The 15,519-nt window shown below is 39.5% G+C and overlaps 1 protein-coding gene across 1 annotated transcript; it reads right to left on the bottom strand.

Moving 5' to 3' along the window:
* Nucleotides 1-859: 859 nt before the first annotated feature.
* LOC104462019 (serine/threonine-protein phosphatase PP1-gamma catalytic subunit-like) lies at nt 860-9,286 on the bottom strand (the record flags this gene model as incomplete). The annotated part of the gene is given in 8 exon segments (XM_010073797.1): nt 860-2,063; nt 2,501-2,635; nt 3,119-3,342; nt 4,322-4,426; nt 6,013-6,243; nt 7,195-7,326; nt 9,016-9,189; nt 9,192-9,286. Coding segments are annotated over 8 exon segments (1,186 nt in total), but the record flags the coding sequence as incomplete, so codon positions are not given.
* Nucleotides 9,287-15,519: the final 6,233 nt, after the last annotated feature.

Genomic DNA, 15,519 nt, shown 5'->3' with positions numbered 1-15,519 from the left:
TGACACCTAATATAATGAGCTCATCAAAAATTATCAAGAGGTGGTTTGGTTAATTAGCTTTTTTGGGGGGAGGAGGGGGTGGGAAGGCTCCAGAGTAGGAAAAAGGCTCTTTGATTTGTCAGAGAAATACATTAAAACAAAAAAATCAATGGCTGGGGACTGCCCAGAAGATGCAACCTTGCCAAAACAGCCTATCTCACGCCAGACGCCAAGGGAAACTCCTGCACCAAGCAGGACGCCAGAGCGGAGCAGGACATTTCAGTGACGGAAACTCCTGCTTCACACCCAGACTCCACCAAGCTGTCTGAGAACAGCTGAAGCCTCCCTTGACTTCTAAAAATCTTGCAGTATTTTCCATGAGGCAGCAGATGAAGGGAGATGGACCAACAGCACATCATTCCTGTCAAGGGCAGGAACCACCTGCCCAGGGCTGGCATTGCACCCTGTCCCTCCCCAGCAGCTCAACCTGCTTCGGCCACCACACCTTGCTCAGGGAGTTTACTCAGTTTACTGAGACAAGAATTTAGTTCTTTAATTAAGATGCAGAGGAAATGTCTTGGCCTCAGCTACGACCCTCTAAAGTCCACAGTTCCAACAAAGCAGTCCTGTCATTCGAGGCAAACTCCGCTCAAAACACAGAGCCGAGCATGTCCTCCCTGCATTTAAGGGCAATGTATGTGTTAACGCTCCAGAACCAGATCTAAACCCAAACACTCCTCTTTAAAAACATACCTCTAGTGCCTGCAGCTTAGACAAATCCAAACCAAGAACGCGTGGGTTTCCAGAACAATTTATTTATCTAAGTCAGGGCCTCCGGTAGCAGTAGTGTGTACGTTGTGATAAACTGACACCAAGAAGATTTAACAATTTCTTCATTTAATAAGTGATTTTGCACTACATGGTATTGTACACTGTCATCTGTTCAAAAAAGATTAACAGCTTTTAAAAAACAAGATTGTGAGAGATTTATATAAACCAGTGATCAAGATCAACACCTCTGGCTGGCTTATCAAGCTATTTTCTACGCTTCTTTGTAGAACAAAGTCTTTAGGCTCAAGTGCCCAGAACCATGGAGGCAGATCTAGAACCATTTCTGTAAATTCCAGCGTTCTGACACTGGCTGCCACAGACCGATGCCACTGTAAGACAGTCGACTTGATTAAACATACGGAAACTGTACAAAAATGTGTTTACTTTTGCCATGAACAGAAGAAACAGTGGAGCATCTCCACTTGCTATTTCAAGTCAGGACTTCCCTTTATCCCCGAGAGGAAGGGGGGACAGGGAAGCCCTGCCAACTGTGTGTGGTGGGTCGTGTATGAACAGTTTTCTAAGTGAACTTTGGCTTCAGGAAGGAGACACAAACACTTAAAATAATGGCTTTAATTGTCATTTGAAGTATACGGAGAGGGATGTGTGTCTGAATTTAAATACACATCATACCAGTGATGCTGGCAAGGTCGGAGGTTATTCCTAATGTTGACAGCAATAAAACTAACGTGTACATGACAAGACAATTAAAAGAAAAGCAATCCCTTTAAAACAAAATTTTAACGTAAAAAAAGTTCACAGTGGTTTGTATAAACAGTATGTAATTTCTGACAGTAACAAATTTCTACTCTCACAGCACACTAGTGCCCTCTTTAGATCCTAAAGAAGAAAACAAGCATTTACACTACTCATTGTACAGATTCAGAAAGTCAGTTGTACAATTAATTACCCATAATGACGGGATAAGATGCTGTGGAGTGTACAGCTGTAACACCAACGAAAGGAAAGTTTAAAACTCTTTTTCCTGGGAGGGAGAAAAGTCTTTCATTCGCTGTTACAACCAGCAAATGCCATTCATCAAATCAAAAGGAAAACCACAAACACATTATCTATTTTGAGCAAGCTGAACAGTACACATGACAGTTTTAAAAATGGAGGCTATATACTATAATACAAGTCCCAAGAAGGCAGCGGCAAAGTGACTATTTCTTTGCTTGCTTTGTGATCATACCCCTGGGAGGTGTTACAGGTCTGCTGGAATTGGGCTTCTTTTTCTCTGCAGGTTTCAAAATCTGAAAAGATAGTTCAGTCATTTAGCAAAAAGTTTTAGCTTTCTTACAATCAATTAATTCACTCGTTAAGGCATTTTACAGGTCATCTGGACTAGTCATGAACGTGCCAAGAAATAAACGTGTTTCCTACTCAGAAGCTAGGACAGGGCTTAGAGCAGCTGATCTCAGAGTCCGTGCCAACAGAAGCAGGACAACAGCCGATAGCTTCGCTTGGATGATTTAATTTCAGGGTAAAACAGTTCATCTACTCACACCAGCAGGTGCTCATCACATTTTTGGACATGACTGCAAACACAGCCCTGTCTACATGTGGTATCTGTAAGGATCTATTTGAAGCAAGCATTATTGCTTTCTAACAGTAAAGTATCAATTCAGAACAGAGAACAATTTAAAGTGTGACTACACTAACAGGGATGTAAAATCTTCAGATACCTTACCTGGAAAGAGCACATTAGAGTTTCATCCACACTCATCATGGCACCTGCATTATCAAATTCTCCACAGTAATTTGGGGCAGAAAAGAGAGTCACCAATTGCCTTTTTGCAAAAAACTCATATCCATCTTCAACAACCTATAGAGAAAAAAGCAGAAGTTAGACCAGACAACTTCTTCCTGCCAAGGTCCACAGCAGCTTCAACAGAGCCAGCAGCTGAAAAACTGGCTACATGTAAGGAGCGTAAGTTCCATGCTTTTACACCAAAATAGGCAAACCATCAACAGGACCCAGCTCAGCAAGAGAGGCCATTAGCAATGAGAAAAACTGTATTCTGCTCAGTTCAAGACAATCTTGTTCAGGAATCAGAGCCACAGTTTATATGTATTAAGGAAAAAAATGTGAATTATAAGGGTCGTTAAACTTTGGGGAAAGTTGTTCAGAATAGTGGTTTCTTGATCCTTGCAGATATTTAAAACTTGGCTGGACAAGATCCTCAGCAACTCAGGCTTACACTGCTTTGTCCTGTGCCGAGTACACATGTGCAGGGTTGGACTGGATCATCACCTCAGGTGCCTCAACCTAAATTATTCTATGGCTTAATGTACAAAATTAAAATACCTGATGAGCTCGACATATGAGATCCAAATCATGTTTATGGAGAAACTTAGCAACCACTTCAGCACCAAATGTGAAGGACACTCCTCTGTCGTTTTCACCCCATCCTAAGACATCCTTGTCAGGGTCAGACCACAGGAGATCACAAAGGAGACCTTGATCTGGTACGTCAGTGGGGCGCATGATTCGTCTTATCTGTTCCATTGACTGAAGGTCTGGTGACAAACCTGCTCAGAGTTGAGACACATGCAGGTCACATTTTAGTCCAACTTTGCAAGACTGAGGCATTAATTCAAGACCAAAAGAATTTGTATTCATACTGATTCACCAGTGCAATTTTATGTAGTTCAGTGGCAATGTTAACTCACATCTGTTTTAAAGCTTTTGTGACAGAACACAAGTCACTTTCTAGAAGATTTACTGGAAGCAAGATAAGCAAGGCCATTTCCACATTCTACAGGATTACAATAATCTCACAGTAATATCTTCCAAGTGTCTCTTAAAAGAACTGTTAAGTAAAAGAGGCATTAATACTAGAAATCACAACAGATGTTTGTTTTAATGATCAGGCCTCGTAAGATGAGATACGACATCAAACAGACCTCATACCATTTTTCACTGGTATCTCCCTGGGCTACTGTAATTACTTGCAAGTGATAAAACATTTAAGGTGCAGTATGTATTTTATGACTTTGAAAAATTGCATGAAGCAGATATCACATAGCATAACAGAGCCAATTTCTACAAATGAAACTCCAAACCCATCTGGTTGGATGGGACTTTGAGCAATCTGACCCAGTGAAAGATGTCCCTGCCCATGGCAGGAGGGATTCCACTACATGATCTTTAAAGGCACCTTCCAACCCAAACCATTCTACGAAAACACAGGTTTTCAGAATGTACATAAAGCTCCTGGTCATGTAAGTGTAAAAAAACCCTACAAGGATTCTTCACTCAGAAGGAGAGGCTATTAAATATGCTTTTTGGTATAACAGGAACAGCAGACCATTGTGTCTGAAGTTACAAAACTACCAGCTCAATGATTCACAAAACTGACACTCATCAAGCTCAACACTACCTCATACATGAGCCAAGGCAGAGAAAAATCCCTAAAGTTAAGAAACTTCAGCAATGTAAACATGAAATTGCCATGACTGACACCAGAGTATTAGTTTCTCAAATATCAGGTACAGAACTGTTACTTACCCCCATGACAGCAGAATATTTTCTCATCCACAATAGCTGCAATAGGTAAACAGTTAAAACAGTCTGTGAAGGTTTTCCACAGCTTAATATTGTATCTTCTCTTACCTAGAAGACATTTTGGGTAAAAAACAGTCAATACGCTTTTCCAACACAGCTACAACCAACATAACATGGCTGCCTGAAGTTTACTAAGACTTGCAAAAAAAAGGTAGCACTAACGCCTATGCATAATTTATTGTCTCTGATCCCCACTGACCTATTTTATTGTTTATAAGAAAGTCGCAAAGGTCTCTTCCAGTGTGGCAGAGCACTCTGAAGTGCCTCTGAGGACAGCATAAGACTGTTCAAAAGAATCACATTCCACTGTTGGCAGACACACTGTCCAGTCCCAGCTTTGCTTTGGAAAATTATCCCTTGGAAAATTTGATCCATTGCAGAAAATCTTCCCATGTGCTGTTTTCTTCAGGGAAAGACAGCAATTCTTGGAAAGCAGATTTTCTTTAAACTTCTGCTAGTGCTTTACCACATAAAGTCTCTCTTTAGGCAAAGAAACAGGACTGAAAAATGAAACTGCTACAGTTTTACTTTCAAGGGGACTCTCCCATCAGAGATGAACCCTGAACATATTTGCGATATATGACTAAGCCTGTGATTAATCTCTGAAATACCACACATCTTTGTTTCGTCACTGAAGGAGAACAAGACATGGAGAGTACATCTTGTAAGCTATAAGCCAAGTATGTCCCTCAACACAAGTTGTGAGAACACTTCAGTGCACAATTAATTTAACAGTTTAATCTCCTCTACATTATCTGCATTTATTAAGACACCCTTTGAAACATGAACATACACTTGTACTTCACAGCAAAATTACTTGTCATGTTAGGGTAGGGTCTACATATATTCTCCATCACAACAGAGCCTAATGCACACTGCAGTGACAGAGCTGGTACACAAACTGCACAGCAACACTGCATTTGTTCAAAAGGAGTGCTCGAGATGCCACATAAATACAAGCACATTGCTCCATTAAAAGGCTGCTGCACTAGTTCAAGTAACAACTGCAGCTGAAGCCACCTACGGAAAGGGCAAGGACCTAGCGCTCGATCCAAGCACGCATCACACTGATGGCTTCACACGCTTTGCCCCATTTATGAGGAAATACTGGTTTTGGCCAAGCCAACAGCACACAATACAGCAGGACTTCATCCACAGAAGGGAAAAGTCTATTTTTTTTTTTAAACATTACAAAGTTACAGGTCTTTATAGGAAGTAGATCGCAAGCACTGCGACATGATCCCAACAAAGACCAGCCCATTCTCTAAGTTCAGTTCAATACATCACCATCCCCCAGATGAAAGAAAGAAGCGAACTTTTGTAAAGCACATCAAGTGAAATTCTCTCATTTCTCACTAGATGATGACCTGATCTTAAGAACTTTTAACAATATGCACCAGTGACAACTGTTAGTTAACACAGTGGCCAACAAATAAAATCACCACTTGCGTGCTGCTTTGTACCACGGGGATCGGACTCCAACAGGACACATTTCCCCTCCTAAAACAGGCCAAGGGCCCCCCTGAAGTGTGCAAAGGGAACTGTGAGTTAGGAAGGAATCATCCAGCACTGCAACACCAGCGCCTCCTACCCTGCCTTCCCAAGCCAAAGATGCAGACATCTGTGTTACTTACATTCATCATAAAAGCCATAAATTCTATTGATGCTGGCACATTCGTGGTTCCCTCTGAGGAGGAAAAAATTCTCTGGGTATTTAATTTTGTAGGCCAATAAAAGACAAATTGTTTCTAAAGATTGTTTTCCTCTGTCAACATAATCACCAAGGAACAGGTAGTTGCTTTCTGGTGGAAAACCTCCATATTCAAACAGTCGAAGCAAGTCATAGTATTGTCCGTGGATGTCACCTGTGAAGAGTGTTCAGAAACAACATGTAAGTGACCTTTCACTACATTCTTTGATTCTAGAGAAAGACCAAATGAATGACGTTTCAGAAAGGAAAAGCCTGCAGTTAGACACGGCCCACAACATACTTAAAAATCAGCTCATCTTAAGGTATAGAAAATGATCACATTCTGAAGTTTGACATCTATGTAATACAATGGTTAACTGCACTAAGACAAAGTACGGAGTTACTTAAAAAAATATTAAGATGCACGCAAAACAAAACCAAGATTCCACAAAACCGTGTGTTCAAATGAAAATCTGACATCCAGTTAAATCCTTTACTTGACTAGTGGCTGTGAGATCAGGAACCTTTACTTCATTCCTGGAACTTCCACACAGCATTAGCAATACTGATGGAAAACGGACCACCTGGGGAAACTCCTTTCCTTTGTACCATCCCTGGTGTTTTCCTGAAACTCAGTAATTCAAATTCTAGAAGTGAAGCTGTATTGAAAATGAAATTGGTATTTCTGCCTTTGGTTTAAATCATGGTTTTGTGTCTGACAAGCAGAACACTAAATCAAGGTTTTAGACTACCAACGTTATAAATATTGAACAAGCTACTTCAGTTTGAAGTAAAACCTCTGTGTTAGAGTAGGATAAAAGCACTGTTTGCTGAAAGCTTTTTAAAGTGCACTTATTGAGGCTTCTATTTTGACATTCTTAATTCTTCTAGCATAACTAGACACGTATGTGTGTGCAGAATGAGCACTACTGTGTACAAGTAGGGTGAAACCAAACTAGAAAGTAATTTCAAGAAATAGTACAGAAATTTAAGTTTTCCCTTTTGCTACAATCATTTATTAGTTCCACTGTTAATAAGTAGCATCTGGCACTTGTTTTCTGCTTAAAGTCTGCACCTATCTGAAACCCCCTCAAATTAAGCATCAAATCAAAATCACAGCACTCACCACATATTTTCAGTGGAGCTTCAAGTTCTAGTAGAATAGGCTGACTGAGGAAGATTTCCCTGGATTTCAAGCACAGTCCTCTAATTTCATTCTCTTGAAGTTGGACATTTTTGCCTGGTTTGGATCCTCGCACTGTTGGAAGGAGCCAGAAGTCAGTTATCAAAAATCAACAACATCCCTAGTGTTATTTTAAGAGCCTGACTAAATGCCGCTAGTACAGAATGAGAAGATAACAGGGTAATATCAGTCTGCTGAGCGCTGCCCTGATACCAGAGAAAGGGTAGTGTGTTCTGTTTCAGATGGATGTTACACTCATTTCACAGAATTCATGGCTCAACACTTCCCCCACTAAATGTCACATTTTAAATAGCATCAGTTTAGTTCTATTTAGTTATAAAACCCATCTTGGACAATGTTACTATATATATATAATTTTTTTTTTAATTAAGCAGTTATACATTCATTCTCCAAAAGCTGTCTGAACTTGAGAGAGAAAAGGAAGTCTCACATTTAACCATGAACACCGTAGCTCAAAAGTGCAACCTTCCCTAAACTATAACATAACCTTGCCCCTAAACAAGACTACAGTACCAATAAATACAGTACTGCCCCACTCTACACAGCAGTTACTAAACAGTGAAGGAAAATAACCATATGATTGGAAGGTCAGAACTATAAGTAAGGAAACATTTTTTGATCTCAGTGACAAAACATCTCTCCTCCTCATTGCCTATGAGCACAGTAAAAGATCCCAGCCTCAGACCCCTTCCGACACCCACTCCCTTTACTGCTTCAATCCCCCCCACTGCAATAAGTCACAATAGTTGGTTCCTTTAACATCCATCCAAGCTTTCTTTCCCAGTCTGGACAAGGATACCAGCTTGGCCTGAACAAGTTTCTACAGCCACCAGCACAGCCTCCCCTCCATTCACCCATCACCTTCCAGCCCAGCAAAGGCTGCCCTACAGAATCATTGACAATACCCTAAAACAAGCTTCAAACTTCAGTTCAAATTACCATGTATACTGACAGTGACATTAAGTTAATTGTAGGTCAAAAGTAATGGCTTTAATAATGTACCTTTCAAGCAATACACACTCCTTTATTATTCACTACCTGTGTGTTATCACTCAGCTCTGACATTACATGGCAACACTGGAATTACCGCTAAACTTCATGTCGTCCATTAAAATATTTGAAGTAATGAAGCATATAAACGAATGTTAAATCTTTGTCACAGCAGTTTATCACGCATGAGGCTTTTCATCCGCACAGTAATTTTTTCATCCATACAGTAATTTTCCAAACACTCCCGAGCAATGAGCTAGTTACTCAAAATGCCAAATACCCAAAAGCAATAAAGAACAGAAATTTACAGAATAAAGTGATCAGCTAGCTGAACTACAAATGTTAGGTTTTCCCCTACTCTTAAATTCTTGCAGTTCATCTTTGTTTTTGAGGTAATACAATATGTATTTATTCCGTTTTCTGAGGAGCCAAAAATCTAACTTTCCATGATTTGGTCTTGTTAGAAATTCCTAAAACCAGACCCTGTATCTCACATCTGTGAGTTAAAAAGTATAAAAAAAAAGTATAGACTATGCAATGCACTGACTCACTACAGCTCATGAATAAAGCATATGCATTCATTTTTGCTGAAGATTATATGAAAATCTAAAAACTGTTTCAGATAGAAGTTTCTTACGATTCTCCAATATATTTTCATTGAACCAGTATAATCTTCAGGCAGTTTTAGTCATCTGCTTGCAGAAAACCTTGACAAGATAAAACGATGCTTCGTTGCAGTTTACATAAACTCACTAGCACAGAAACCAGAAGGACGAAAGAACAGGACAACTTGATTCGCTTCTGTAGCACGCTGCCTGCCAGTGACATTTTGACCACTTTTGTCCAACAAGGAATTGGCACAGAAGAAACAATAGGGTTCAATTTCTTCTAACATTGACCTATATATCCTGAAAAGCTGCAAAAATTATTTCTGGCTTCAGAAGAATCAAATATGTAGACATGCACGTTGGTTTGAGAAATCTGTATTTTTAGTGCAAGGATTTTCTCATCCACAGCGAACGAGCTGGCAAGGAAACTCAGGATGTTCAGTCTAAATGACTTCTTAAAAGGTTTCTCTGCAAGCTACTTAGTCCCACTAAGAAAGGGAAAAATAATATACTATGGAAAATGTTGTGTTTACAGTTTCTTTTCTCGGCTCTGAATGAAAACAAGGCAGCTTGTAGACATCAGACAGTATGATACTAATTGGCAGCTTGGTCATAAAGCCAAAAGAGCAGCTCAATAGTGATGTACATGCACATTTGTTCTTTCAATGCATAAAAAACTAACTGCTCTCAGAAATTACAGTGTGGAACTGACAGCAGGAGAAGCTAAAGATTAATCAGTTGAGGAAAAAAGTCAGCTCATTTCAAATAATATTTTATTTATGTCTTGTCTCAACATACTGCTGCACTATTTCCAGACAGTAATGTATTCCCATCCTCATTTAGGCAGAGATGCTCTAGTTCTTAAAAATAATTTTTTTGAGAGCTTGAATTTCAATGTCCGGTCTGGACAGTCTTCTAACAAGTAAAATCTTCTCCACTGTACAGGTATGAAAAGTTTTGGAAAAATGCTCCATTAGCTAGAAAAGACTACAGAAAAGATCCATTCCTGGAGCCTGGATGATCTCTGCAGAGGTACTGACCTGAAGATGGGTTCAAACTATTAAAATTAACATTGCTTTCCAGGACAAGGAGAAAAACTGTCAAAGCAACAGACACCAACTCTAAAATGAAGTATTATGAACAAAGGTGAGTGCAGTATAACCACCACCCAGCAGAGGGGGAAAAGGAAGGAAAAGGAAGAAGAGCAAGAACTTAGCAGCACCTCTGTCATTTTGGTGCAAGGAAATGGAGCTAGTACAAAGCATAGCTGCAGCTGCCAGGAGTTACAACACCACTTAACATTCAGGATCATTTTTATACATGTCTTTGTGAAGAATAAATGGCTCAAGAACTGTGGGATCTAGAACATACAACAGTCAGACAGCCACATGCGTGTGGAGCACAAGAGACTTCACACCACACCCCATCACTAGCATTTTCCAATGTGCAGCTTGGTGCTACACAACCCTTTAACAAAGGCAAATGCCATTATAAAACTGAGTATGCTACCTCGTTCAAGGTTAATATAAAAGCAACAGATATTTAGGAAAGTATTCAAAAATAGCAGAATATTCAAAAATATTAGAAACTTCTGGGATCCAAACATCTCGTTTTCCTTTAGTATTACATTAAAAGCAGCAGCTGAAATGCTGTCAACTAAAGGGCTAGAATCAAGTTCTTGAACAGAAAATGTTTTAAAGAAAATAGTCTATCACCAGATCAGTTCATTTTTTGGCTTATTAAACAAGTCCCCCAGTTTTACCATATTTTACATTAAGATGCCTGAAATCCTAGAGACACTTCCAAAAATACTGCAGGTTGGTTTTAATCTCATTTTTTAGCAGTTCCTGATGACAGTTTCACATGCAGTTTTGCACCATACACACAAAGGGAATAAATAACTTGAAAGTGGTTGATGTAAAAAAGGTTTTACTTTACTGCAGGCGCTACCAACTTTGATCACATCATTTCAAATTCAAAACTGAAACTGAAAAGCAATTCCTCAGTGCCCAAGCCTCTAAAAAGTTCTAGTCTACTTTTTAGTCTGACAGAAGTTCACAGCAGCATTATCAAACAGAAGATTCTGCACAACTGCAAAATTTTCATCTTGTAACATACTTCCATGCTGCAGAGCGCTTCACAGCAACAGGTGATCACAAATACTCTGAGATGACAAATTCCTCTGACCAGGCAACAAACACACAATTTAACTGACTTGAATCCACAGCAGTGATAGGAACCTAATCCTCCTTTTCCAAATGCAGAGCTCCTATTTCCCATTATTAGAAACTGCTGCAACACAGCAGGAAACATTAAGCTACACAAACTCTGGAAAATTATATCTTAGAAACTGCTGCAACACAGCAGGAAACAACATTAAGCTACACAAACTATGGAAAATTATATGGTTTGAGGTCAAACAAGTGCAGCTTGTCTACTAGAAACTTTATCACAGTATCCCAACTCATCAACAAGTGAGAGCTGACCACATTTCAGATTAACATCTGTGAGAATCAGACAGACTTATCTCAGTATATGAAGCTACACAGAAAACAAACCTTCAGACTCCATCAATGCTGTATTTAGCAGAAAGGAAAAAAACCTCATAGAACTGCATTTGTAAGAAAGTCTTCTCTGCTGTCAGCGAAAATTTATCCATACTCATTGACAACTCTTTTTAATAACTGCATGATCTTCTTTCCCCATTTAAAGCAAATTAGAGAGAATATTGCCTTGATAACTATACAACAGCTTTACCGGGAATAGAAATCTGTGGGTGTAGAAACAGGAAAGTTGGAGGATGTGGAGGTTTTTTGCCGATTTTAGTGTGCTAACCAGGATTTCAGCCATCAGAATGGCTACCGCCATTCCAGCCTCGTGTGGCTTTACCCAAAGTAGCCTCTGCTCATTACTTAGTTTTCACTTAGCAGTGTTTGCAGAGGCTGCAGCACATTAAAGATTTTTCAGAAACATATTTCAATCTGGGTTCCACTTACATACTCTGAAATTGTGTTATTTTACCCTGTTATTTATCATTACCATGGTAAATTAGTACACTTCAGTCTTGTTTTCTAGTCATGTTACTATGAGCTCCGTTTTCAAACCAGACCCTACTTATCTGTGAAAAGCTGCCAACGCACTAGAGGAAGGAAACAAATAAGGGTTCAAGTTATAGGCACGCCATCCGACACGACACGGAAAGGAAGCCATGCTCACACTCAGGGAACATCGGGATTTGTCACCCATTCTTTGCCTGGAGCTGAGCAGGAATTCTGCCATTTCCTGGAACCGTTTCCATGACCATACAGACGCCACTCGTTTTTCATCTTACAGGGACCTTTTCTAGCATCTTCTCATCTCCTGGCAGTTTGACTTAGCAGACACACAGCCGCAAGCTCAGAACCATGCAGTTACTGCCTACAATCCTCCTCCTAGGAGGACAGTAATTTGCTCTCATGTTTGCCCTTCTTATTCCTCAGTAAAGTGAGTTACTTCCATAAATATTTGAGTGTTTATCCACTATCAAGGACACTTAGGAAACATTTCAATACTCAGTGCAGGATACTGTCATTTACTATACTTTAGAAGACTTAATCTTGTGAAAATTGTTGTTAGTACAGTTACTAAAAGGGTCAAAAATTAGACAACCTGTACTCATGAAATTGTTCCCAGTGGAACACAACCCCCATTAGTAAAGAACACAACAAATATAAATTCAATTACAGCAAACAAAGATCAGTATGTTCAATGTTTTCATGGAACGGTTTTCCAAGGTTGAAAAGGACCACAGTGATCATCTAGTTTGAGAACAATGTTACTGAAAAAAGTTTTTTGTGACAATTCAATGCCAAATGGCTCTGTACTACAAACATTTGGAGCAAAAAAGACTCTTAAAATATTTACCTCAGAAGGAGACACTAAATATATACTTCCAGGACTTTTAAAGAACAAAACTTCAGCTAACTAGCCTCAGGTGGGTGGGAGAATATCAACTATTTGAGGGAAAAGGAAGACTACTGTCATTTGATTAGAGAAGTCAGGACAGAAAGTAAATAAAAGCCCCTCAGAAATACATTATTAATACCCTGTAATTAAGAACAAATGTGAGAGTAATTTATTATTCACCCTTTACCCACTGCACTTTACCTGGACCATTAGACTACGCTCACTACTGGCACAGCTCTCTTTGTCTCTTCCAACAGTGCAATGATAAGACACATTATAAAACACAAATACCTGCCTAATTCTATTTTCTCACTGATTTTAAATATTTCATCAAGTACCTCCTTAATACTTGTGTTTGTCACCTTTAAAAAGGAAGGGATAATACCCCCCTTCATAACCTTTGCATTTTTGTAGCAAAATCATGTAAACTGCTAGAAAAATATCTAAGTATACCATTTAAAGAGAGCTGTAATGAAATACCAAATTGCTCTAAAAAGTAAAGCTTGCACAAGGATTTGGGCAACTCAGTTTGTGAGTAAGCTGATTATTAAAACAGATTTTGCAGTGTTTTCATACTTGGGTACGATTTTAATCTCTGTGCAGCCTTGTCTGAAAAGGATATCGCTTGAAACTCCGTTCTGGTACAGGCATACCAGACCTTGTATAAGTAACATTTTGTTCTACCAGAACCACACTGAAAAAGAACTTCTTGCTTGCTCCAAATCTAAATAGGATGAGAATCCTCACACATACTTTAGATATTTTTTTTTTCCCTCCATTTAATACCATGCACATCTCCACCTCGGAAGTTCAGTCCTGTCACCTACCTAGCCAGACTCTAGTAATTTCAGGGAGAGAAGAAAAAAAAAAAAAGTCAAATGAATTTTAAACAACCCAAGAGAACAGCATTTGCACAGTAATTCACACAATTTAGCACTTTATCAAAAATGCAGTGCTTCCTAAAACGCAGTATCATTTTTCCCTTTCTGGAAAAAAAAAAAAAGACAGACTGCCACAAAGGTCAACCATTACTCCGTCTGGCAAAGATGTTTATAACAGACATTTAATAAGTAACAAATGAAGCAGCAGCATAGGTTACTACCCTGGTAATTGTTTTAAATATCAAAAGACAGTAATTGCCTCGAGGAATCCAAAATCCCAGCTGAAATGTCAATAAAGGAGAAAAATTAATTTCAGTTCTGGCAGCTCATGCAACCTCTGGTAACATCTTTAGTTGCATGACCCACGTCTTAAAGATCTTGTCAGTAAACCTTCTGAAGCCTGATTTACGAACTCTCATCTCGTTGAAATGTTTGCTTACTGATATAAGCTGGGTATGAACAAAACATACTGACATAGCACATCTCACTACTTTTTGAAACTTTAAACAAATAATTCAAATATCTTTCTAGGATTACCTTATTCCATGTTTTTTATATTAAGACCTTAACGCTTTGGGAAAAATTGTACTAGTTACACTAGGGAAAATCAAGAACTGTAATAACTGCAGTAAAATTGAAAATTATTACTATGTCACCAAACGTATGACATACAGGACCTGACATCTACAAATTATACTACTAGAGTTTCAGGAAAATCCTGGTCTAAATTTACAAAGGGAAGCCCTTAAGTAATTTAAACTAGGGCAGTTTAAATTGGTAACAGGCAAACCCCAAAATGGATCAGAGGAAAAGCCCTATTTACTTTTACTTATTCTAGTTCAATAATCCTGTAATACACCTACAGGATTTTTAACTCCGAATAACTTCTACAGTAGCACTATGATTCCTCTGCCTGACCTTTTGCTATCCAAGCCATTACAAAAGCAGAATCTTATAAGGAAAGTGTGTAATATGTGAAAGACGTTTCTTCACCATTTGTCTCAGCAACATCTCAGACGACTTTGTGCCAAATGGAAAAAAGTTAAACCCCTGACCAAGCTCTTCAAGCGTGTCCAGATGGGAGATGCTTGCCCTGATGTATATGAAATGAGGCTGGATCAGGCTAGCTTCCTTCTCTGAATAATTACGATTTTTCCTTGATGCCCGGAAAAAAAAAATTGTCATTGGTTACTTCTCAGCCTTTTGCCCTAAGAAAGATCAGCCGACAATTCTCGTCTGGCGCTGACCCCTGCAACCAGAGGGGTGATGCTGGAAACACCCCCTGCAACTTCTACGTTTTCCTTTGATTTAGAAGCTCCCATGCAACTCTTCTCAACCCAAAGCACTAACAACACCAGACAATAAGCCCTTCTACAGACTGTCTGAAACACCAAAACCCAACCCTCCATTCACACCTAAAAAGCCACCATATGTTACGAATTAAGAGCCAAAGTCTTACGGTAGCATTAATGCAAGCAGCTAATCAAACCTAAAACCACGATACCCCGAAACCCATGCAAGTCTCCTCCCGACTTTCTGAAAAGCTGCCTCAGCAGACTCTTTGAACACCCTAGGTCCTATTTCCAGACTGCCCAGCCAAGCTCAGACCCCATGTGCACGTGTGGAAGGCAAGAGGAAAGACTCAGATTTTTTAAAACACTTCCCTACGAAAACAACACTAAATGAAGCATCTCCTGAGAGCTGCAGGGGAGCAGGGAGGCAGCCGCCTGGTCCCAAGGCTGCACCGGGCGCGCAGAGAGGCTCAGAGAGCAGGAACCGCTCGGAAACCCACGGGCTGAGGGAAAAGTTGGGACTGAAGGGCA

This window comes from Pterocles gutturalis, unplaced genomic scaffold (assembly GCF_000699245.1).
Source record: "Pterocles gutturalis isolate BGI_N339 unplaced genomic scaffold, ASM69924v1 scaffold41222, whole genome shotgun sequence".
Lineage (NCBI taxonomy): Eukaryota > Metazoa > Chordata > Aves > Pterocliformes > Pteroclidae > Pterocles > Pterocles gutturalis.
The sequence above is the reverse complement of the archived record's forward strand: the minus strand, read 5'-3'. Positions and strand labels throughout refer to the sequence as shown.